This window comes from Chanos chanos, chromosome 6, assembly GCF_902362185.1.
Source record: "Chanos chanos chromosome 6, fChaCha1.1, whole genome shotgun sequence".
NCBI lineage: Eukaryota > Metazoa > Chordata > Actinopteri > Gonorynchiformes > Chanidae > Chanos > Chanos chanos.
Genome location: NC_044500.1, coordinates 22,024,558 through 22,050,397, shown reverse-complemented (window position 1 = coordinate 22,050,397; position 25,840 = coordinate 22,024,558). Strand labels below are relative to the sequence as shown.

The window sequence follows — 25,840 nt, the reverse complement described above, 5'->3', positions numbered from 1 at the left end:
TTTTTGTTCAACATTACCTCTACAAACTCCAGAGATTAGGGGATGACAACATAAGGCTATGGAAAGGGGCTCAATGGCAACTGCAAAAAGTAAAGGAGACAAAGGGCAGCCTTGTATGGTGCCACGCTGGAGAGGGAAGTATTCAGAGTTTATGTTTTTGGTCCTAACAGAAGCTGAAGGGAGGGAATACAGAATTCTCACCCATGAAATGAAATTTTGTCCAAATCCAGACTTCTCTAGAGCATAGAAAAGGTACTCCCACTCCACGCGATCAAAGGCCTTCTCTGCATCTAATGAAACAAGAGCCTCTGGAATGGTGAACGGAGGGGGATTGTATATAATGTTAAATGGACGCCTAACATCGAAGAAAGAGTGCCTATTTTTAATGAATCCAGTGTGATCGTTTGAGATTATCGAAGGACTGACTCTAACTGCATTGCCAACACTTTAGCTGACAGTTCTGCATCCACGTTGATCAACGAGAGGTCTAAATGAGCTGCAGTCAAGGGGATCTTTGTTTTTCTTTATAATTAAGGAGACTGATGTTTGTCTCAAAGACTGAGTAAAGCATTTGGATAGAAAAGACTCATTAAACATATCAATTAGGAGAGGGGTTAACTTATCTGAGAATCTTTTGTAGAACTCTACAGGGTAACCATCTGGTCCCAGATATTTGCTACACTGCAAAGCACTGGCTGCCCTGGTGATCTCCTCCGCTGAGACAGGCTGGTTCAAGATTGACACAGAGGCCAAATCTACATTTGGAATGGAAAGATTATCAAAAAAAGCCTCAAAGTCTGACAGATCACTGTGTTGCTCAGAAGTGTACAAATGACTGTAATAGTTTTTAAACTGATCATTTATTAACTGTGGGTCTGTTGTGATGTCTGAGTGTGTTCTAATTTTTAAGATTTGATGAGCTGAGGCTCTTTGGCGCAGCTGATGAGCTAACAGCTTGTTAGACTTATCACCTTACTCATACTGGGCATATCTACACTTGAATAAAAGATCTTCAGCTACAGTGCTGGATAAGTTATTGAACTCTGCTTGTAATACTAGTCTATCTTTGAATGTATCTGGAGAAGGTGAGGAGGCATAATTTTTGTCAAGTTGTGAAATCTGGGTTGTTAGATCAGCTAACCTTTTTTCCCTCTTCCTTCTTTCGTAACTTGTGTAGGAGATTATTTGTCTTCTTATATAAGCTTTGAAAGTTTCCCATAGAATAGAAGGAGAAATGCCCTCAGTTTTATTAATAGTGATAAATGTATCAATCTGACTGGACAGGAAACTCACAAAGTAGTCATCAGATAGTAATTGGGTATTAAAATGCCACGGTGGATGTGATCCTGTATGGCCTTTCCAACTCAATTCTACTGTCACAGGCCCACGATCAGATATGACAATAGGATTGTACGTTCAGGAGTGTATGGCTCTTTTAAAAAGTCCCCCCCCTAAAATGAGGCAGTGAGATTGCACATCTTGGAGGGAGGACAAAAAGGACCGAAAAAAAATTTCATCATCACAGTTCGGGGCATAAACATTGGCTAGGATTAATTGGGATTTTACCAGTCAATATGATAAATCTTCCATTGGGATCAGATTTGACACTAGATAGGATAAATGGCACAGATTTATGAATGAGAACTGCAGCTCCCCTTGCCCTACTATTATAGTGTGAATGATATAACTGACCAACCCATCTTTTATCTAATTTACAATGGTGAATATTTTTCAGGTGGATTTCCTGTTAGAATGCAACATGTGTCCCTAAACTCTGAAGATGGTGAAGTACTCTACTTCGCTTAACTGGTTGGTTCAATCCCTTGACATTCCAGCTGGTGAATTTAAACAAGTGTCCCCCAGACTGCCAGGTAGAATTACTTGATGTCATGTATCAGGGATGGGAGAGGATATAGAAACATAAGTATTGCCCTTTAACCTGCACAGAACGTGACTCATCAAAAAAGGAATGTCAGAAGTTACCTTACTGAAGACCAAAGAACCCTTACAAAGACATAGGACAATAAATAAATTTGACGAACAAGACAGACAGACAGAGAGACGAACCACAAACTGCTGAAGCTTAAATGTAACGCGCGCAACTACTACCCGCACACGCACTTCAGTGGACAGTTCGTCCAGTTTAGACTCCATGCTAGCAACAGTTTCGTTCTCAGTCGTAGCGGAGCGCTCAAGATCCTCGATAGAGCTGCTATGCACAACACTGTGGATTGTAGCTGAGACAGCGAGTCTTTAAGCTCTTGTCTAACAGTTCAGAGGCTGCTGGACAGAGAATCCACATCACAGTCAATTTTGTCATATGTCTGTTTTTAAAGCTTGCAGGGCATCCGTGAATTTAGTAACGCTTAGGACATCTCCCTCCATGCTAACTGTTTCACCAGCAGCATTACCTTCAACCATGCATTTTTCCAGTGGAGAGTCTTGCTTAGCGTGGCTAGCTTTCGAAATTTCTAGTTTGGGATGAGGGTCAGTAATTTTCGGCCAAATAACTATACAAAGGACCACTAAGATATAAAATACTATAATGCAAATAATATCTATTACAAATGTTTGATTGAACTGTTTTTAAAATAAAATGTGCACTTGGCAGGAGCTCTTGAGAAACATGTCTTACTCCGCACTAGCGCACATTTTTTTCCAAAATTGTCCCAGCACTTTCCATATAGAGCTGAATTAGGACTGAATGGCAGTAGTCCCTTTTATAGCATGAATATTTTCCATTCGCGATCTGATGACAGCAAACACTGTGAAGTGGAGGGGAGATGACCTGGAAATTTCCTCTGACTTTTGAATCTTTTATCTTATTGTTCAGCGCATACACTGTTGTTCTGAGATGGTATTGTACTGTTGTGTGGTGTTTGTAGCTTGAGCCGTGCTGTTGATCTTGTCAGTTATGGGATGAGTGTAACTGAAGTCAAACATGATCATTAGGAACACACTGAAACACAATACATGACATTGGTGTCACACCTCAGAAGCTTCCTCTTTTTCTGCCTTTTGTGTGCAGTGGAATATTGTTATGAATTGTCATAAGGAGTCAATACCTCAGGCATTTCTCTAGAGGAGGCATCTCCACTTTCAGCCCTGTGGCCTCAGGGCTCTGTTCGAGGAGCTGATGGTTGGGTTTTGCACAGTGTAATCATTAACTTTTTCAATTTAGGTTCAACGTTTAAAAGAAAAGAAAGGGATCCAAATGCTGCTCTATTTTTAAACAGATTTGTAGCATGAATTATAATTGAAACTAAATCAAGGAATGATACGATGGCGTGACATGGTGTTAAAAAATCAGACAGTGGGAAATGAATGTTTTCTCTCTCGCCTCTCCCAGGCTATGTCAGCTGTGCTTTGCTGCGGGCCAGTGTTTGACAATGTTGGCCTCTCCTCGGACGGATACCTCTATAAGTGGCTAGATAATATTCTAGCGTGTCAGGACCTACGGGTACGTACAAAAACACAACCCAGTCACGTTTCTAAAGTGACATGACCCTGTCACGTTTCTGAAAGGACACAATCCAGTCAGGCTTGAGAATGGCTGGATTGATTTACGGATCCTTAACTCTCCTGGCTTGCTCTCAACTGTTTCTTATTGTTCAGCTTCATGATATGTCCCTGGACGTAATCATGGGACACATCATCATAGTTCAAACTCACCAAGTCATTCTGTTGTCTGTCTTTCATGAGATAAACCCATATGACATTCATCCAGAGTTTTGTCTATGTCTTATATAGTGTTGTTAAAACAGTCAGTGGGACCTTTTGTTTCCTAATGTGAACTCAGGTTTTTTGAAGTCTGTAGTTTTATCAGTGTTTTGCTTTGTGTTTTGTTCAGTGTTCTTATGTATTTCCATGTCCGTTTGGTTTGAATGAGGACTGTGTATCTGATTGTATGTGATCTTCTCTGGTGCGTATGGTTTCGTGCTGTGAAGTTGCACCAGCTGGGCTGTGAGGTGGTAATTCTGCTGCTGGAGCTGAACCCTGACCAGGTGAACCTGTTTAACTGGGCTGTCGACCGCTGCTTCACTGGGACCCACCAGCTCACATTGGGCTGTTTCAAAGCCTTGGCTATTGCCTGTGGCACCAGGTACATCCTGCACACAAACCCCATTCATCCATCTCAGAGCAGGGTTATACAGATTAACACATGGATGGCTTTACCTTTTCCACTGTGGCAGTGATAATTCTGCACACAGAGATCATCAAAATGTAAACTACTTTTCATTTCTTTTTTCCATTTTCCATTGACCATTTCAATGACTGTGTGAGTAATGCCCAGATACACTTAAGCTGAAATGTGAAAAAGAGCAAAAGCAAATCACGTTTTCATTTTAGCTTTGAATTTAAACACCAATGAGAAACAGTGTGTGTGTAGGTGTATATTATACATACATATAAAACTTCAGAATTTGAAGCTGAATATATTGTGAATACACTGATGCTTTGTGAATTAGTTGTATTTGTATTTGTTAGGTAAACCATAAACAATGGAAAGATGTTGAAAGAAGTTTCCATTGCAGCCTTCCTGCACTGACTAAACATCCTATTCAAAAGCAGCTAACTGATCAAGATTAAGTTTCACAGTAATTTATTCATTGTTATGGTATCAGTACTTCATTTACAAACACGTGTAAACAAGTGCAGAGTAAACATGAGAGCTGTAAGAGCAGATGGTGGAACTGTGCACTGGTCCTCCTCTAGTCAGTCACGAATACCCAAATTCATTATGTCCTCCATATCATTACTGTAATGACAAAGTCATTCGGTCATCATCAATCATTATCACCTCATCACTTTTTTGTACATAAATATAGCTGGGTTTTTTTTCAGGAACTACCCTTGTGACACTGTCACCCTACTGAATCTTGTCCTCTTCATGGCTTCTGACACAAACAGAGACATTTATGAAATCTCTATGCAGCTGATGCAGGTAATGACCACCGCTATCCAGACCATTTAACAGGTCCTCTTTAACAGGCAGTATTTTGATGCGAATCTTTCTTTAACAGGCAGTATTTTGATGTGAATGTTTTCTTTAATAGGCAGTAGTTTGATGTGAGCATTTACTTTAATAGGCAGTATTTTGATATGAACGTTTTCTTTAACAGGCAGTATTTCGATGTGAATATTTTCTTTAATAAGCAGTATTTTGATGTGAATGTTTTCATCATTAACATGTTGAAATGCAACAGGGAACAGTCATGGAAACATATTTTTGACTATTTAGAAATCAATACAGTACAGCTGCATATGATGCAAGATTTGAATTGCCGCGTATTTGAATTGCCGACATATAGGCCTAATGTCGGGCTACCATATGGGTTTATTGGAATGATGAGACACACAGCACACATGTATTTCTGTTTAAATCAAGCTCTTGTAGCCTAATTTTTTAACATTTCACTTAAAACATTAAAACAATGTGCAGCCTAAATGAATAAACAAATGAAACAGTCTAAAGTAAATTCACGACATTGCCCGCTATGAAATAATAACTTCTCGTCTTCAACAGGATAGGCGTATTAGGCTACTGTATTCCTCTTTCAACATTATAAAAAAATCTGTGTAAAAAATCAGTGTAAACCAGGGTTCCCATGGTCATGGAAGTCCTGGAAAAGCCATGGAATTTTAAAATTCCATTTTCCAAGCCTGGAGAAGTCATGGAATTCAGTAAATTCATTGAAAGTTTTGGAAAAGTAATGAAATCTGATTTTGTCATACCAGGGACATAGGAGATATAGGAGTGTCGTGCCAAGGGTATATGGAAGTTCTGGTTAATGGTCCTCTGTGAATATTAGACTAAATACTAATATCACTTAGCTGTGACCACAGCCTCATTTCGGAACCTGAGCCCAGTGAAAGTATAGTTATCCTGAAAAACTTTATTTATAGCTCAGCGCTCTGAACACTGAATATAGAAATTATTCAAAATAACTCTTCATTAGCCGTACATATAATTAATAACAGTATTAGAGTAGCAGGTACAGTAATACTCTTTGAATTCAATACCTCTAGCTAACTAAGTTTCTGGTTCACCACATTCAGTAACTTGGAAATAACTTATCACGTACGCAAAGAGTAGGAATACGAATACACGTTTATTACAACGATCAAAATCAAACGGTACAGAATGAATCTAATGTTGAATAAATTGGAAATCAGGTGGAATTAAGGCACATCCGCTATACACACACATACAACAGTATCTAAAATACTCACAAGAAGACAAACAACTAACTGTAGACAATAACAATATCCTCGTTACTTAAAGTATATATGAATGAACAACTACGCGAGTATGAGGCATTACTCACGAAGAGGCACGCTTAACAAAAAGAACTGAGTTATGTTATAGTGGAGTTACTTACACACAAAAGGGTAGTGAGGGAAGGACAGAAAAGGGATGAAGAAGAAGAGCAGGCCCAGCCACGTTCAGGTACGAGAGACCGTAATCACTGAGGTTGGGAGTAGGAGACCGTGAGCAAGACTTCGTGTCGGTGCCGGGAAAGTGTTTTGGCGTCGCGGATCTTCTGTAGTGGTGAGCCAGGGCCAATTCTTCGTGGAGACAAGCAGGTCAGAATAGACGGACTACATTATGGCTGATACAACCGGAGCTCAACTGACACTAAGCCGAACTGTAGCGCATCGGAACCAAAAGCTGAACTGTAACATAGCTGCACTGTAGGAGAGCAGGGAGTCTGGCATTTTATCTGATTTGCAGATGGGGGGTGCTGCTATCCTTCTGGGGGTGTCTCTGCCCGAGGGGAGGAGACACTCCTTGAAATTTAGAAAGTATTCATTTGAGCTTGTTTGAAATACTTTTGCATAACTTTTCCCATTAAAGTTTGGTAAAATTACGTTAGCTTACTTGTTTCTGCCGCATTTTATGCTTCCGAACAAGATCAAATATGGTTTCTATCATAAACAGCACAGTCATACAAATGGTCATAAAATTAGCTGCTCGTGACTTGTCACCTGGTTATTTTTAATTCTTACCGCGCTTTTATGACTTTGCTTTTGTTTTACATAGTTTGCGCCCAAATGGAGCGATGCAGATGGGGTCTGTGGCATGGTCCGAATTCCATTCTCCCCGGGAACTAACCCCTGAGTCGCTTTAGTGGCTTTAGCAATCAAACGCTATCTGCATTTGACCAACTGGTCTGGGAGTTGCTGCGCTAAAACATTGCGCCTAGCGTCTGTTAGGTGTTACAGTGAGGGGTTTCTGTTTTGATGTGCATTGGTCCTGAACACAGAGGGGCCTGGGCCATAAAGAGAGAACTGGGATCAAAGGGGATGGGGATAGAGAGGCTGAGTGAGAATGACATTAAGAGATAAGGATGGGTGAAAAAGAGGGAGAGAATTTACACAACTGCAGCTTAAATTACTAAGGAACACTAAAGGTCAACAAATGTCCTTTTCTTTCTGAAAGCACAGTGTCTGCCTGACAGGACAAAGTATATCATATTGCAAAGTTTATGGATTAGGGTAATGTGAGTCACAAAATCCGATCGCTTCCTACTCTCATTAATCAGTGTGATAACAGAGAGTAAGGGGAGAAAACACATTTTATCCAATCTCGTTTTGTTCTCCGTGAACGTTCAGGCTGAGCTCTGCCTTCCAAATCATTCACAACATCCACTGTGTGTAAATTAATAGGAAATCTAATTTTGGTTGTCCGACATCAATCATGATGATCAAATTGTTCTATTTCTGTGAGGCGGGCGTATTCTATCAAAAACATTAGTGGCCAAAGCCTTCTCTGGATGTGAACATGACTGACAGTAAATGCTAGCAGTCTTAGACAGGATAAATAATTTCCTTTGCTGGGGAAGCTCTGTTTGCCAAAATGATCATTTTACTGATGTTGGCAAGTGCGATTTATTGCCGTTGCTTTGAAAATAATCTTGATTAATTGTAGGTGAGTAAAGATAGAATAGCCCTATGTTATTGCTTATGCAAGATATGTGGCTTCAAATCTACCTATGCTAGCAAGTAAACCATGCATTTAGCATATTAGCAAAAAGCTTTGCGCTTTTTATTATGTGCTTTAGCACAAGGCTTCTCAAATTGGGTGCTACTTTAGCCTGCTGTGACTGGGGCACACCAGGACAGTTAGTTAGCAACGAAACTTTTAAGTCAATGGGCAGTTGGGCACAAAATGTTCACTTAGTATTATGGTAACATTATTTAGTTTCACTGCTCAGGTGCATGCTGTAAATTATGAAACATTTTTAAATGAAAAAAAACCCCAAAAAAACCAAAGACATAATTTATATTATAGTTATTGCCGCTTATATCTGCCAGGGCAAGTAAAAGTGACGTACAAGGTCGTGAAAGATCTTGGAGAATTCATTAAAGATAATTGAAAATGAGTTTTCTTGTCAGTGAAAATGGGTGGGAGCCTTTGTAAACATTTGAAATCTTTAAGATGAAAAAGCAAATGTTTGTGTTCAATCTCTTTTTGATGGCCGCCTAGCTATGCAACTTACCCCTTTCAAATGGTTTGCCATGTTCGATGTTGTTGAATGATAAGCAGATTCTTGCATACAGAATTTGCATTTGACTTTGATAGGGTTGTCCTTCAAAAGTTCGAAATGCCGCTATACTTTACATACTTCTAAGACATGGCTATAGGCTAGATAGCTTAGTGTACCAACCACTCTGCCTTAGGTTTCAGTTTCTCTCATCAGTTAATCAATGCATGCTATCACGTGGAATTTTTTTTTTTTTTTTTTTTTTGCGCAAACGCACCAGCTAGCCCTGCTAGACTATAAGAATAGATTATGTATGATTCCCCTTATTTATAATTCTTCACTTAAATGTTATCCCTGTGCATTTTTGTAAGCTTCTATCTGTTTTCTCCTGTTATTGTAATGCACACTGACTGACCAAAAGACAAACAAACAAGCAAAAAACAACAACTGCAAGACTCAAAGAATCTCAGTTGACTGACGGGTCTCCAACAGATGATTCGTTGAATTCAGGGGGGCAACCCTAATTTTGATGTGAACATTTTGTTTAACAGGCAGCATTTTGATGTGAATGTTTTGTTTTGTTTTTGTTTTTGTTTTTCTTTTGTAACAGGCAGTGTTTTGGTGTGAATGTTTTTTTTTTCTAACAGGTAGTATTTTGATGTGATATTATTATTATTATTATTTCTTTTTTAACAGGCAGTATTTTTTATATGAAGGATTTTTTTAACAGGCAGTATTTTGGAGATGGAGCTCTCTTTTCTGCGTGTGAAACAGGTCCTGGAGACAAAGCTGTTTGTGTATAATAAGAAGATTGCAGCACAGAAGCCAGGCAGTATTCTGTACGGCACTCACGGATCCCTGCCACCTCTCTACAGTCTGTCCCTCTCTCAGCTCTCTCAACGGCTCGCCACGATGTACCCTGAACTCACTCTGCCCATCTTCTCAGGTCACTCAGACTCTGTGTGTGTGTGTGTGTGTGTGTGTGTGTGTGAGAACACTGCCTGCATTTTTGTGCTGTGGGATTCCATGGCAGACCCACCCACCGTAACACACACCAACCGCATGCCCACCACACGCCTGAAATGATTTAGTCTACATGTCCTGACTTTTTGTCTAACTTTTTTTGCTTCTTTTTTTCTCAATAGAGGTCAGTCAGAGGTTCCCGACCACTCATCCCAAAGGCAGACAGATAATGCTCACCTACCTTCTACCCTGGCTCACTAATATTGAGCTAGTGGACAGCGGCCTGTTACCTCCAGCCTCAAGCTCCATCACCACCCAGGAGGAGAACAAACTGTACCCCGGCAGCGTGCCCAGCCCTGCGCCACTGAGAGGCACAGGCTGGGGATCTCTCCAGGCCACATCGTTTGTCCTCAACAACCTCATGTATATGACGGCCAAGGTCTGCACACATTTCACTATACTGTGTTTGTTTGTTTGTATTGGAATTGAGTATAGATTCTGATTAGCATTGTATAAAAGATATTAATTAAAAGAAATCAAGAAAACACCACAGTGTCAGTAAAACGCACATATAAAATAACAGTATGTTCAGTAATTGTTACAATGACAGAGGAAACATTTGGTTAGCCCATGTCCAGTGAATTTCACCAAATATAGTACCTGTTCAGAATTACCAAATAGCAGCAGATATAGTTCTTTGTGCACCATGTCAGATCTCCTGACAGAACAGGGTGGTGTGTGGAGAGACGAATGCCTGTAATGCGATGTAACACGGTGCTGCTGGAGAATCTTAACCCTAAAACACTGGTCCGTGCTGTGTTAGTATGGTGACGATGTGGCAGGACCAGAGATAGAGAATGCCTGGAATGTCCTGGTCAGCAATGACAGGTGGAGCAACAACCTGCGCATCACTCTACAGTTCCTCTTCAGTCTGTGTGGGGTTAGCAGTGACACTCAGCTCCTGCCCCATGTGAGTCCACACCTCTCACACACACCCCCATAGCACAGTCAGGACAGATCAAACATGCTGAAAGTTATTTTGAGTGCTGATAAATTTCAGTTTATTGTGTTGAAATAAGTCAGTTCTATATAACCTTGCTACTAGTTTAATGGTGATTCTGTTATTACCTTTGTAATTGCTTCATTCCCTGTAATGGCTTGCACCAGAAGTTCTCTCACTACTTTCAGAGATGGCAGAGTTGAGTGTGGATGCCTGTGTTGACTGGCGGTTTTGTCTGTGTGCCCTGTGTGCAGATAAAGAAGGTTGTGATTTACCTCTGTCGGAACAACACTGTTTACAGCATGGCTGAGCTGCTGTTTGAGCTGCAGCAGACAGATCCTGTCAACCCTGTGGTTCAACACAGTGACAACCCACCCTTTTACCGTTTCTCTGCCACCAGCAAGATCAGCACTGTGGCCTCAGGTGAAGCCCCTCTCTCTCACGGATCAGTTCTGTCCTTTTATCAGCACTGCATGGACACAGTCACACCTATGAGTTTTGTCAGCTGAAACTCTTACAGAAAAAAGAGCTGTCGGGGGTTACATAAAAGCAAAACTTGTACAAAATACTTTTGTTTAGTGAAAGCAACAGATGTCAGTGAAAAAGCTATTACAGTAGTGTTTCTATGCTGTTGGAAGCATTTAGCGCTTAATACTCAACCCAAATACAGGCAAACCCAGTGTGTTCTGAGGGTTCTGTGCAGTCTGAGTGGTTTGAATGCTTCGCCACAGGTTCTACCTCTAGTGCAAACACAGTGGTTGCAGGCCAGGAGAACTGTCCCGATACAGATGAAGCAAAAATCGCCAGAGAAAATGAGGGCAGGTAAGAATGTTTGGAACCATAAATATCAGATGTTGTTGTTTTTGTTCACTGATAGTTTGACAGAACCTAGGGTGAAGAGACATACAGTTAAACTATGTCAGATACTCAGGCTGTGTGTAGTGTACAGGCCTCTTACAGTGAGAGTGCACCTTTGTCTTTCTTCACAACAAACAAGACTGAGCAGCATGATTCGGGCCCACAATCGACTGGAGTCACGCTACAGCAACAGCTCCGGAGGCTCTTACGACGAGGAAAAGAGTGAGTAATTACCACTGTGCGCTGTCCCTCAGGCACTGATCACGCTAAAACCTGTCTGCGTGTTCAGGGAGTGGTAGTTCTGTAACCCCTCAGGCTGCTGGCCTCAGGAAACAGCTGAAAGTCAAGGCAGGATGGATTGTTTATGAATGAGATGACATCACACTGACCTGGGCTCTCACTCTAAGAACTGACATGGAAACTGCAGCTGTTCTGGCCAAGTTCTCCATGTCCTAACACTGATCTCAGATCAGTACTGTGGAGCTCAGTTTACTCTGACCTGAAACAGTTTTATGACCACGCACCAGACCTGATCTGCCTGAGAAAAGACTCCCTCGAGTCAAATCTGCATCAGCAATGTGTTTGTTAACACATTTAGAGGTAAATTTAAATGTGCCTGTGGCCCCAGTGTTTCAGTAAGAACCAAAGTGAATGATTCGTTCAGTCTTTTCACTCTGTGCATGTGCGCAGTATGCTGGGAAGACCAGTTATAAATGCAGAATAGACAGAGGTGGAGCTGATCTGTGTACTATCATGCAATGCAGTCAATCAAACCCCAGTTTACACTCTCTTAGATGAGCCTTTGCCGCCGTATGCTGGCTGGTTAATGAACGTTCTGGAGACTAATCAGCCACTCCCGCTGCCCATGCCCGTTCACGGTGGCTGTTGGGCACCGCTGGTGGACTACCTGCCCGAGACCATCACACCCCGTGGGCCTCTGCACAGGTAAACACATGATACAGCTGTATACAGGTTGTCAAATCATATGTAAAGAATGTTTTTTGGAATGAGTGTTATGAAATGGTACATATTTTCAACCATGTGGGCGTATTGCCTGCCCCAAACTCCCACTCTTCCACACTGCCCAACCCTCTGGCCACTAATAATAATAATAATAAAAGATTAAGAACAAAAAAAACCCCTGAGCATTAAGCTGCACATCCATGAGATTTTGTAATGTAATAATGCTAGTACCTTATAGTGGATGGCATTCTGAGTACTTATAAAAGCTTTTTTGGAAATGCATGTTGAAGTACATCAACCTGACCTAGATAATCTGATTAAGTCTTATCCCATCAAAGCCCTTACGTAAGTGTGTCACTCCTGCTTTATCAGGTGGATGAAACAGAGATATGATTTCCAAATCCTCATATTTTACTCAAACATTTCCATATCTAAACCCAACACAAATAAGCCTTGTCTCACACACCCAACGGTGTACCCAGTGCATGGAAATCTGATCACATGAGACAACAAATAAGGAAATGTGGCGTTAGGAACAACAGAATGTTTACAACAAGAGAAAAAAGAGAGTGAACAACTGTATTGCATAAAATCAGTTTAAGTCAGTCCTTTCTGGAGTTTTTTTTTTCCTTTTTAACACCCAGCTTTGCATTGTTAAGACGAATGGGCAGGACTGTTGTTTTTAATAGTAAAGAGATATTTAAAGATGTCAGATTGGTTCAGTGCACGCGCACACCAGAATACTGTGTCACGTCATCTAGTGATGTGGATCTTGGCATTCGTGTAGATGTATTTGTGCCGTGTATTTGTGTAGATGTATTTGTGTTGATGTATTTGTGCCGTGTATTTGTGTATATGTATTGACCGCTCAGGGCTGCTGGTTATTGTAACTGTTGCAGGTGTAATATTGCGGTAATCTTCATGGCTGAACTGGTAGTAGATCACAGCGTGACAGAAGATTGGGCTGTGCACCTGCCTCTACTGCTCCATGCTCTCTTTCTGGGTGAGTCACTCATGTCTCTCTGAGAGCTGATCTTGTATCTTCACTGTCACACACATTTAATGACAGCAACTTAATGACCTAAATCTGCAGTATCTGTCCTGTACTCCGTCTCATATATGGAAGGAATGCCTGTTTATGTCAGTATTCCTTTTCACTTCTTTTCAGTATTATGCATTATTCAGTGTTATGCACTTCTTTTCAGTGCTATGCACTATTCAGTGTAATGTCTGTATTTTCAGAGGTCAAATTCACACACACGCACACACACACACACACAGAGCTGAGGCGGTGATGCTGTTTTGCCATGATGCTGTTGTAGGTATGGATCACCATAGACCGGAGGTGTTTGAACACAGCAGACAGCTGCTCCTCCACCTGCTCATCACACTCTCCTGCCGAAGCCACTTCCATAACATCGCCTCCATGCTCCTGCAAAGCAGAGACACCAACAGCAGCAAGAGCCTCATCATCACACCCAGCTTTCAACCAGAATACAACTGCACAGGTAACTCCCAACCCAGTATCCTACACACATACCCAACCCAATACCCTACGCACACACACCCAACCCAATACCCTACGCACACCCCCAACCCAATACTCTACACAGTACCTCTGGGTGACCTCAGCTTTGTTCTTATACATCCTTAGTATGCAGTAGGTAAAACTCTGTTCATATGAATTTATATCATTAGGGCCCGAGCACCGAAGGTGCTGTGCCTCCGGTGCAAGGCCCTATTGGTTTTGTAAGGATTATCATTACTGGGGGCCAAGCAGCGATGCTGTGTAGGCACCCATTGTGTTTCTACCTTTTCTCCATCATCTTTTTCTTTTTCTTCCTCTGGCTAGGGTGTCTATGGCAGCTCCTAGAACCATATGGTAAAAAGTTGTGAAATTTGGGGTAGATTTTATCCAAAATGAGGTATTGTTGGATTCCTTGGGTCAAGGCGAGTTCAGTGCAATACCCCCACTCGAACAAACTTTGTCCAATCTTCACCAGATTTGGCACAGGTGATGTTCATACCAAACCGCACAAAAGTTATCCGAGGGATTTTTGATAGCGTTCGTCCGTCACAGCCAATCGAAATCGGTGGCAAAGTCGACAAACAGGAAGTGAGCTTATATTTCAGCAACGCTTTGATATATCGACGCCAAACTTGGTGGACTGACTCAAGACTCTACCCAAAGGGAGTCCAGAAAAAAAGCCCCATTTTACCACTTGGGGGTGCTATACTAAAAAAAAAACATGTATTTGCTCATTATTCTTCATATTCATGGTCTAAAATCATGATTGTCATTTGAAGTCATTCCTTTTTGATCTTGAGTTCTGGACATGTTGCCATTTCCTGTTCTGCAATCATATCGACGGCAAAGTTGCAAAACAGGAGGTGAGGTCACAACTCAGCCACGGTTTGATGTATCAAAACCAGACTTGGTATAAGGACTTGGGGGGGGGGGGGGGGGGGGGGGCAACTTGTCATGTCAATCTAATAATTGTGGCTGCCGTACTGGATTTTATCGAAATGTTTAAACATTTTTCACAGGCCAATCTTCCCCAAACTTGGCACAGATGATCTTCAGACCAAGCCTCACAACAGTTATCTGATGGATTTTTTATTCTCGTCTGTCACCACCAAATTCTGCAGTGAAGCTGCCAAACATGAGGGCATATCTCAGCAAGGCTTTGAAGTGTTCATACCAAACTTGGTATATTAACTGAGGACGCCTCCCTGAGATTGTGCAAAAAACTTTGGTGTCATTTGACAACTGGGGGACACTGCAACCTCTTAAGAGTTCATGTGTTTCTCTTAACAAATGTGCTTCTTGTGTCAATTGACATAAATTTACTATCAGTGCTCATAGCTATGTTTTTAACATGATCAGATCAAGTTGCCATAGCAACTCTACCCTGCTGGACTGCTTGGCCCCCTCATTGCTGCTTGCAGCTATATTTAGTATTATTATTATTATTCTTTCTCTTCAAGACATGGCCATTTTTGAGGTGGTTCCCATGGGCGAAGACTCATGTAATTTGGTACACACATCAGTGCTTGTGACAGTTACTCAGGGACGGAGGCTTGGCCCTGGATGTGGCCTGGGGACTCCATAGTGCCCTCATTTGTCATTGAGTCTTGTGCATGTAGCTTCTCCTACATGCACCAAATTTTGTAGGCATGTCAGTCTCCCCAAGACAAACACATTTTCATTTACATTGTATTAGCCATTCCCAACAGGAAGTGAGTTATTTTGGATTTTGTGCACTTTGACACGTGTTATATTTTAACAAACTCCTCCTAGACAGTTCATTGGATTCATGTCAGATTTCCTATGTATGATGTCGAGATGTTGTCGAGATGATTTTAAATTGCAGAGGGATTTTTGATATCATGAAAGGTGTTGAAATGGCGAAATGATGAATATATGTGTCTTGCTACACAAACAGGAATGCATCATAAGTTCTCCATGCATTGCTTGATGCAGCTGAAACTTCACGGGTTATTGGTTACGATGGTTATGATGATATCCACATACCCAGAGTGACACCCCGGTATAGCGCCACCATCTGGCAACAGAAAGAGTGGCTTTTTCACCCATCACGGCTATAGTGCTCCTAGACAGCTCGTCGGATTCATTTCAGATTTGGTGTACATAAAGTCATGGGTGTCTTGATTTTATGCTATGAAGGGATTTTTAATACGTTGAACAGTGTAGTCATGGGAAAGGATGAATTTGGGCACCTCTGAACAGATTTTTGACGTTTCACCATCTGATGAGTGACAGGATGTTTAACCAATCAAATTATGAGTTGTAGTGTGGGGTTTGTATTGAGGTGCCAATGTCATCATGTACGCCTTGGCAAGAGGAGCAGCCATGTTTGTTTAAGTGTTGTGAGCACGTTAGCCGTGCTCCTAATTCTCCGATGTTGGAAGGCAATTTGCATGTTTAGTAAAGAACGAACTCTTTTAATTGTGGTGCTGTGTTAATTTGGTGATTAACGCTGTGTCCGAAACCGCTCACTACTCACTGTTTAGGGCACTATACAGTGAGTCCGCCATTTTGTAGTGTTGTCCGAATTTGTAGTGAGAATTGTTATACCCTATATAGTTCACTCAAAGTATCCCACAATGCATTGTGCAAAGTAGGGTACAACTGATGTACCCCAGTGCCATGTAGAGAGAGAGTCGCGTCACCTCCATTCACTCCAGTGGACCATTTTTTTTACAGCAATGGTGGATTGTGGAGCCTCTCAGTAGTTAGCAGCAAGTACTAGTAGCGCAATAGAGTTGCAGCAGAATACATCGTTTGTGATGTACTTTTAAAGGGTAAAACGTTTAAAGAATCAGATTATATATTATCAGCATATCTGATTCAAATTAGCGTTTGCATAAAAGCATGTTAGTGGATTATCCCCCACTAAATTAGTAGATTTCGGGAACGTTAACAGATCAGGCTAGGATACTGGATAAAGTTAGCGCACACAACATTTACCATGAACAGCCTACCTCAGTAGCAAGCCTCCTAACAGAAGAGCCATGGCTTTGTCTTGCCAGGAGAATGAAGCCATGGGGCTATTTTGTTACGACGTTTGTTACTACTTACTCTGAGGTAAATTAACCAGAAGTTACCTGGATAAGCCAGTTACCCCTCTTTGTAGTACAGCCCTCAGATCTGTGTGCATTGTTGGATGACGAAATGTCATGGGTTGCGAATTCGGAGCTATTTATATTGTACACTACAATTTAGTCAAAGTGGACCTAGGTAATGTCTTATTTAGTCCGCTTACACCTTAGCTTGGCATCAGAGCCATTCCCCAGATCTCTCTGCTGGGGATGTGAGCGATTTCTTATCTGAAAAGAAAATATTTAGAAACAGATGGCAAAGCAATAATGTAGGTATGTCTGGCGAGTCACTGCTAAAGAATCCTGATTAAAGCATTCCACTCTTTATTTTTTATTCATTTTTCTTTTTTTTAAATGTATGTAATCTTTCTCAAAAGGGGGATAGGAAGGGGATTAATTTATCATGGTTTAAAACACGATGAGACAAATCTTATGGAGAACACACTTGCTCCTCTTTCCTGTTTCTTACAGTGCCCAGTCTGTATTTCATATTACTCTAGAACTAAATTCTGTTTGAGGTTAATGTGAGGTTTTCTGAATAATGGGTTTAAAATAAATATTCAGTTACACTTCTAAATCTTCTAGCTGGTCAAGTATGAGCATTAAAAACCCAAAGGCATTGCATGTTATACTCTGCTGTGTTCAGATAAGGCTGCATGTTTCACATGGACACATTTCATCTCGTCTGAAGTGCAGACACCACTGTTTGTTTCCCTTTAGTGTGAGGATCCACATTGTTAGGGACATAATTACCACACTTCAGAGTTCAGGCTTTTGTGTTTGTGTACAGCGTTTTCATTAAAAACCTTGTTAAAGTACAGGAATATTATTTGCACTTTGTGTTCTTGAACTGGCAGGAAAAAAAAATTCATGTCCTTGTTCATATTTGTCCAACACCACAATACCCCTTTTCTCTGCTCCACCCAGGTGGGGTGGACTTCCTGCGGGAGTGCCAGACTTCTCCCGTGCCAGACTCAGGCCTCAGCTCCTCCTCCACCTCATCCAGTCTGAGTTTGGGAGGGAGCAGTGGAAACCTGCCCCAGGTCACACAGGAGGTGGACGACCTGGAGAGCAGCACAGAGGTGGAGGAGAAGACCAACAAGCTCATTGAGTTCATCACCACCCGGTAACCAGGCCAGCAGTGGGCGGGCAGGCAAAGTCACATGGTTTTTCCGGTAGTCCTGTTTAAACAGAGCCTCAGTGTTTGGGCTGGATGCTACAGAGTTACTCAGGACCCTCCTTATACTCTTGGTGACATCGCAAGAGAACTCACACACCTACGTGTTCCATTTGCTCACATACACCAACACATTCATTACTGAGGAATAGAACAGTGGGAACCTGCTGGTAACGTTATCTTAAAGGGCCAGTACAGGAAAGAAAAGAACAACTGCCTTGTTTGTCTTTTGACTTGATCTGCTTCTGAGAATTGTCTGTTTTGGCTATCACAGGTCTACTTACTCCTAAACCTAAAGATTATGATTATGACCATGGAAACAAAAACAAATATAAAGATCTGCACAGATGTACCTATGCTTCCCTCCAATTTGTTGTTATCTGTGTGGTTTTTGACATCCATTAGATTATTTGTTTTGTTTGTGAAATTAAAATGGCTGGTTTAGAGTATATAATTTCACCCTGAATATGACAAAACAATCAAACAGTTTATATAATGTGTACTTTAGTTTCATGATCAAATAGAAATACGTAATAAAATCAGGGCAGTGTAGTTTGGTTCATTTAGATATTTGACAAATAATTATTTGTTTGATACAAGAGAATCAAAGAAGTAATACTGTTCGTTTTATTTTATACTAGTGCGTGTGTGTGTGCGCGCGCGCGCGCGCGCATGTGTGTATGGTTTGTGTGTGTGTATGCGTTTGAAGCAGACTTTGGGCTCTGTCTGCCATCTTGTGATGTGAATTGGATACTACAAGTATAAACTCAAACACTGATGCTGGAGTTCTGATGTCACAAACATTAACAGGGTGCCCTAATAGACTAAAAGCTATTAAATGTAGTAATTGTGTATGTCTTGCTGTGTAGGCCTTATGGACCTTTATGGAGCCACGAGGACATCACACCAAAGAACAACAGCTGTAAAAGTTCAGAGCAGCTCACCAACTTCCTGCGCCATGTTCTGTCTGTGTTCAAAGAGTCCAAATCAGGCAAGGGCTTCTGAACTACGTAACTCTGGTTTAAATCTATGAAAGCCCTTTTTCGGTGACATACAGTTTAAATCTCAGAACAGTTAAAGTCGTCTCTCAGCACAGAGACTGTAACTGTAACGCTGTTCAGTTATAAAATATAAGAGACTTATATTTTAGGTCTGTGTTTGGGAATGTAATTGATTTATGTCTATATTTCACTCAGCTTGGAAGATGAGAAAATGAACAGTGAGAATTGGTAGATTTAATCCATTTAGGATGCAGCTCATTTCTAATATGTGTGTGTGTGTGTGTGTGTGTGTGTAACAGATTTCTGTTTGGAGCAGCAACTCAGTGATGTGGCCTTACAGACAGCTCTGTGCAGCTCCTCCAGGCACTACGCCGGACGCTCCTTTCAGATCTTCAGGGCCCTCAGACAGCCCCTCTCCGCCCTGGCCGTATCCGACCTGATGTCCCGCCTCGTGGAGGTGGTCGGAGAGCACGGAGAGGAGGTGCAGGTGAGTCTGTGTGTGTGTGGGTGAGGTTGTGTGTGTGTGTGTGTGTGTGTTTGTGTGTGTGTCTGACTCTTGATGTTCCTCCTCTCTGACCTCCTCAGGGCTATGTGATGGAGGTGCTCCTCACGCTGGAGTCTGTGGTTGACAACCTGGCCGAGTGTCTGAAGAACAATGATCTGATGGTGGCTCTGACAAGGTCTGATTTGTGATGTATTCATGTAGTCATGTTCATGGTCTGTTCTCTGTTCAAAGTCACTACAATGTCCTCTGCACTGTAAATGTGTTCTTTTCAATCACTGAGAAAGTTTCCATTCATAATGTTTCTCTTGCCTTTCCCAGGGCGTCCTCCCCAGACTTCATCACCAACAGTAAACTGACGTCCAAACGTAAGAGCACCGGACAGCTTAACCTGGTCACCCCTGCGACGGGGGTGGCCGAGCGAAGCCGGCATCAGCGTAGTTACTCAGTACCCAAGAGGTTTGGTGAAGCAGAGCGGTCCATGGATATCCCCCGTAGTGCCACCCTGGACCGGATCCATGCCTGCACACATCAGATGGGACTGGGGAAAACCCATGGCTCCTCTTCCTCCAGGGACAACATGGCCGACCAGACCAACATCAACCACCCTAGCAACCTGCTGGCCACAGTCTTCTGGGCATCCGTCTCGCTCATGGAGTCAGACTTTGAGTATGAGTACCAGATGTCCCTCAGGCTCCTGAATAAGCTGCTGGGACACATTTCGTTGGACAAGCAGGAGAACAGGGAGAAACTGGAGAAGCTGCAGACCCAGCTGGGGTGGAGTAATTTCAGTGGACTACAGCAGCTGCTCCTGAAGGGGTTCACCTCCGCCTCCACCACGGAGCTCACACTGCAGGTCCTCAGTCAGCTGACTCCTGTGTCCCGCGTTCCTGTGGTCGACTCCTCGCAGACCATAGGTAAAGACTCTCCTCTCTGTCATCAGTCACAGCACACGTCTCAGGAGTCAGAGCCAGTGTACCACCGCAGAATCTTAATTCTTATGTCCTGACAACAGAGTGTGATAGAAGGCAGCTGTGTGATCACAGAGTGACTGACTGTTTTATTGTTATTGTTCTCCAGAGGAGCAGTTGTATTCGCAGGCTTTGGCTCACTGGCTTTGATAAAAGCATGTTTGTATCCATTCTCTTGTCGTGCTATAGGTTTCCCACTGAATGTCCTGTGCCTGCTGCCTCATCTCGTGCAGAACTTTGACTCCCCTACTCCGTTTTGTATAGATGTCGCTGTAAGGATTGCCCAGGTTTGTCTGTCCTCTTTTGAAGCATTATCAAAGAAACAGTGATCGTGAGTATATCTGATGATTTTTTTAAGAATAGCACAGTGTGTGTTAACTGTCACTCTCTTGAGTGACAGATATGCCTGGAAGAGAAGAATGCCAAGCTGTCCAACCTGGCCCATGTGATGACACTGTATAAAACACACTCGTACACTCGAGACTGCTTCTCCTGGGTCAATGTGGTGTGTCGCTACTTACACGAGGCCTTCCCTGACTATACCATCAGTATGGTCACCTACATGTCAGAGGTGAGACTGATGTCCCACATTTGGCCTTCTTGTTTGTTTTGGAGTTTTTCTTTTCGTGTTTCACATTGACTTGTTTTTTCATTTTTATTGTGTGTGTTTTTGTTTTTTCTTGATGGTTGCTGTGGCACTGTGTAACAGTTGTTGGAGAAAGGATTATCGAGTATGCAACAGACTCTTCTCCAGATCATATACAGCCTGTTGAGTCAAATGGACCTCAGAGGAATTCAGGCCAAGTCTTTTAACGTGGAGGTGCTCAAGACTATTGAAAAGTTTGTTCAGGTGAGTTGTCTTACTTAACATTGTTTAGATGTTTTTCAGTTTCGGCTAAAATTTCTGGGAAGTCTGTCTTTTTTCGCATTTCTGTCTGAAGCAGTCTGTTGCATGTGAATCAGTCTGTTGTACTGCTGCTTATTTACACTGGGCTTCCATCCCTCAGCCTTTGACTTTGGGGTAAAACACACATTCATGACCTTGTGTGTGGGCAGTGAATCCTGAGGCACGCCCAACGCTGGTCTATAAACAGGCAGTCGTGTTGGCTGCATTCCACGTAGCCGAGGAGGCCTGTAGTTTAGCCTCACAGCAAATGACTTTCCTTCAGACTACCACCTCCCTTTTCTGCCTTTGTTTCTTCCCTGTCAGATTCACTGCCTGCTGATTCAGGTTACCTGGCTGTAGAATATTTCTGCAAGTCATGAGAAAAGTTCTGATTTGAATGTTGTGTAATTTTGTGTGCGTGTTGTGTGTCTTTCAGACGGTGCATTGGAAAGAAGCCTTGAACATTCTCAAACTGGTAGTGTCACGTTCTGCCAGCCTGGTCTCACCATCCTATACATCCGGAACCTTCTCTCAGGTTAACATCAGCCGTGTGTGGGACGGCTCCACCAAAGCACTGCCCGGGAAAACACTAGACTTCCACTTTGACATCTCTGAGGTGACACATTCCTAACTGTTTCTCTCTCTGCTCCTTTCTGTCTCTTCATTTCTTAGTCTGTCTCTTACTCTCACTCTTTTGCTGTCTCTGCTCCTTTACAAACATTACTCTGCTCAGTCATGGACTAAATGAAGGAACATTGAATGGCAGCAAGTCCGCCAGTTTTTCAGTTTCATTTAAAGATCAACATAAACAGCCTCAGATTTTAGTTTCTCTCTCTCTCTTTTCTCTTTTTCTTCTGTATCTCTTTCTTTCCTCCTTTCTTTCCTCCTGGTTGGCGGCACCAGGGAGGAAACAGATGATTTTCTGTGCATGTGTGCTGATTTAAACTGTGTGTGTGTGTGTGTGTGTTCTGTGTGTGTACTGATTTAAACAGTGTGTGTGTTTTCTGTGTGTGTGTGCTGAACTAAACAGTGTGTGTGTTTTCTGTTTGTGTACTGATTTAAACAATGTTGTGCAAACCAACCATTTAACTCTGGGATACATGTTGGATCATCCTTGCAAATTCCAAGGCATGTTCTAAAAAGCAGTATGTACTTTAAATAGTGCTCTTTTTATGTTTATTTTGTTTTGTACGTTTGTGTTTTCCATTTCAATTTGATATCAGTTTTAAAACAATGTTTGTAGATGTGTCTTGACTGAACACAAGTGTGCAGTGTGAAAGGGGGACGTTAGAGACAGTCAGCCTGGCCAGTGTGTGGGAACCAAAACACTCAGCTATTTGTGTGAAGCATGAATTCCAGGAAATGATGTCATTCCAGCCATGGTGGCGCTTTGCATCCGAATCAGGCAGGAGTTTTGAGCAGGACAGTGAGGGGAAAAAAACAACCAGAGCCTGAGGCTTCTATCGCTTGTGTTTTTATCTCAAATAGTGCTGCTTTATGTTTTGTGTCACGACGCAAAGGACACTGATTTGTTGTACCTCGTGACCAGAACAGAGAGGGAAACCATGTTAATTGACTACAGGTGGACTCGGTAAAGCGAGCCAGTGGAACTGTGCTGTTCAGCTCAGGTGAGAGTAGCCTGTGGAGTCAGAACCCCTCTGCTCTGGGGGAGCAGGGCCTGTGGTCAGTGAGCAGGTGCTGAAATATTGATCAGTGACTGATATTGAGTGAGGGGCTCTTTAGCGTTGGTTAGATTAGTCTGTGTGTTAACATAGAGACCAATGCAGGGCTACTGCAGGATTACATGGACAAGGTTTTCTCACCACCTTATCTGATTGTGTCCCTCATCAGGATTCCCTTTCCTTCTGTGTGTGTGTGTGTGTGTGTGTGTGTGTGTGTGTGTGTGTGTGTGTGTATCTGGTTGTGGTGTGTATGTGTGCATGTGTGTATCAGACCCCTGTGATTGGCAGAAGGTATGATGATCTACACAGCTCTGCAGGGAGAGATGGGAAGAATAGGGGTGTAGCTGTAACCCGCAGCACCTCCTCCTCCACCTCCTCTGGCTCCAACAACAACAGCGTACTGGTTCCTGTTAGCTGGAAGAGACCTCAGTCATCACAGGTGAGATATGCAGCCTACTGTGAGTTTTCAGCCTACTGTGAATTTCGTAATGGAGGAACAGTGTTGAGACGTGTGACCTCAGGACTGGTATGCAAACATCCATGTCATGGGCTGATTTTATGACGTCACTCATCTGTCTAGTCTCACCTCAGAAACCTGTGTTTACAACTTAATCCATTAAGACAACAAAAAAGATATGTTTTTATTCATTTACCCTCTGTTTTAACCTTTTTAATCAAAATCACTTCATCTTTTCACTTTTCTCTTTCCCTGTTGTAGAAGAGAACTCGAGAGAAGCTGGTGAATGTGTTGTCTTTGTGTGGGCAGGAAGTCGGTCTCACGAAAAACCCATCGGTAAGAGAAAACATGTCTTAACTCAGATTAAGTGATCTGAGTTTAGAGTAGTGCGGATGTGTCTGAGTAGAGAATGTGATTCAATAGAGTGGCAGTCGTGTAACGGTTAATGAGCCTCAGCCCCAGGACTGCCCCACAGCTAATACATCACACAGGTTCAGATTAATTAACAATTCAATTAACTGTTTTTAACAGCATGTATAAGAATGTATTAATGTAAACCAACGTTAACGTAATTAATGTATGATGTATAATACTGTATTAATGTAAATGCCCGTTTGCACATCCTTTTCATGCCCTTGTAAAGACTGATCATGGAAAAGGACTTTATTTACATACACAACAGGATCTCTCTGTCTGAGAATGACAAATGGTTGACAATGAATAATTATGATGTAGTAGTTTATATAGGTTGAGAGGATGTGCTTTGACATTAGTGCATTCTTCTGACTTTCTGCAGGTGATCTTCTCCTCCTGTGGAGAACTGGACCTGATGGAGCTCCAGCCAAGTCTGCTCTCCTCTGAGGAGGGCACGCGTGACCCGGATAATATGGACGACACAGCCTCAGAGCAGCAGTTCCGTGTTTTCCGGGATTTTGACTTCCTGGATGTGGAGTCAGAAGATGGGGAGGTGAGCAAAGTTATCAAACTGACAAACTGATTACAAAAAATCTATTTTTATCAAATCTACTCGTATAATCTCCTCTGTGTTTTCATTTGACATGGGTCAGTTAGAGTGCAGTACTGTTTGCTCTGCCTTTCTTCGCTGTTACAAGCCTTACTTCGTATGTCCTGTGAACTGGCACCAATGTTTTGAATGGAGGTAGCCGTCATTTGCGGTGGCAGTATCTATAAACCACTACTACTGCATCGCAACCCTTGGGGAAAGAGTAGCAGCTAAAATAGTTCAGCATAATGTGAATGTAAGCATAGCTATGTAAACTGGTGAGGACTGAGGTTTTCAGTGCTGACTATGATTACCTGTCCCTTTTGAGATTGTTTGTAATATTGGTTTCCTGTCTCTCTGTCTTCTATTGCCATCTAGGAGCTCCAGGTAAGTTGAGCCAAGCTTGTCTGGAGTTTTGTGTGCAGTGGAGAATTATGGTGTAGAGTCAGTTGGAAACCCCAGTAAATATTTGAATGATGGTGTTTGATTAATCAGATTGTTTAGTGCTTGACTGTGTCACCTTATGAGCACAGTTTGTCTGGTCTGATAGTGGAGTTCTGTCATACAGTGGAGTTCTATCTCCCATCATTGTTAGTGAGACTGTATGCACACTCTTACCAGCCAGATTAGGTGAAGATTTTAACAATTTTCAGAATTTACTTTGAGAAAACAAAGCCACGCGATGATTTAACGCGACATGTCACACTTAACAGAGTATTGTTTGTTGCTCTATGATGCAATAACCATTAGCCTTAGAATGATCCCACGGTCATTTTGTAGTTCTGTCGTTATTTGTTGTATAGGTTTTCAGGTGTAAAAGACGTTAACTGCAGTCAGGTTCATTGGCAGTGTTGAGTTGTAATGACCGTGTGTCACGGTTTGCATGAAACACCATTCCAGCAGACAATTTTCTTCACTGGGTTGTTACTGGTTTTAGCAGTGCAAAACTTTGGGAAGAGCCCAATATTTATCCACCTTCTCCCCTACATCAGCGTGTGGTGTGTAGTACCACTGCAACACTTTAGTTTGCATGGCTGGCCTGAGGGCCATGTGGAAGTTCACTGACCAGAGTCCAAAGTCAAGGCAAATTCAGTTTTCATAGCAAACCTTCTGTCATATCACAGAGAACAGAACCTATGAATGTCTGAATCCGCATCAGCCTTTTCTCTGATTCAGGTTTTATTTTATCACTTTGACTCTTAAATAGTTTGTTCACATTGTGAAGAATGAAGGGTTTGTTCAGAACTGCAGATTCTGTTCATTCA

The 25,840-nt window shown here is 42.2% G+C and overlaps 1 protein-coding gene across 1 annotated transcript in view; it reads left to right on the top strand.

Annotated features, from left to right (window-relative positions):
* frya (furry homolog a (Drosophila)) overlaps positions 1-25,840 on the top strand; it is a 79,811-nt gene that overhangs the window by 42,873 nt on the left and 11,098 nt on the right. Inside the window, exons 28-51 of the mRNA XM_030778158.1 lie at positions 3,350-3,460; positions 3,948-4,102; positions 4,846-4,945; positions 9,264-9,435; positions 9,635-9,891; positions 10,276-10,422; positions 10,707-10,875; positions 11,184-11,274; positions 11,450-11,532; positions 12,105-12,255; positions 13,173-13,276; positions 13,596-13,781; positions 17,824-18,022; positions 18,943-19,064; positions 19,374-19,561; positions 19,660-19,754; positions 19,898-20,493; positions 20,737-20,834; positions 20,948-21,118; positions 21,257-21,397; positions 21,870-22,049; positions 23,387-23,554; positions 23,834-23,908; positions 24,369-24,539. Coding sequence (XP_030634018.1) covers positions 3,350-3,460; positions 3,948-4,102; positions 4,846-4,945; positions 9,264-9,435; positions 9,635-9,891; positions 10,276-10,422; positions 10,707-10,875; positions 11,184-11,274; positions 11,450-11,532; positions 12,105-12,255; positions 13,173-13,276; positions 13,596-13,781; positions 17,824-18,022; positions 18,943-19,064; positions 19,374-19,561; positions 19,660-19,754; positions 19,898-20,493; positions 20,737-20,834; positions 20,948-21,118; positions 21,257-21,397; positions 21,870-22,049; positions 23,387-23,554; positions 23,834-23,908; positions 24,369-24,539 — 3,930 coding nt within the window. The remainder of the gene's footprint in view (positions 1-3,349; positions 3,461-3,947; positions 4,103-4,845; positions 4,946-9,263; positions 9,436-9,634; positions 9,892-10,275; positions 10,423-10,706; positions 10,876-11,183; positions 11,275-11,449; positions 11,533-12,104; positions 12,256-13,172; positions 13,277-13,595; positions 13,782-17,823; positions 18,023-18,942; positions 19,065-19,373; positions 19,562-19,659; positions 19,755-19,897; positions 20,494-20,736; positions 20,835-20,947; positions 21,119-21,256; positions 21,398-21,869; positions 22,050-23,386; positions 23,555-23,833; positions 23,909-24,368; positions 24,540-25,840) is intronic.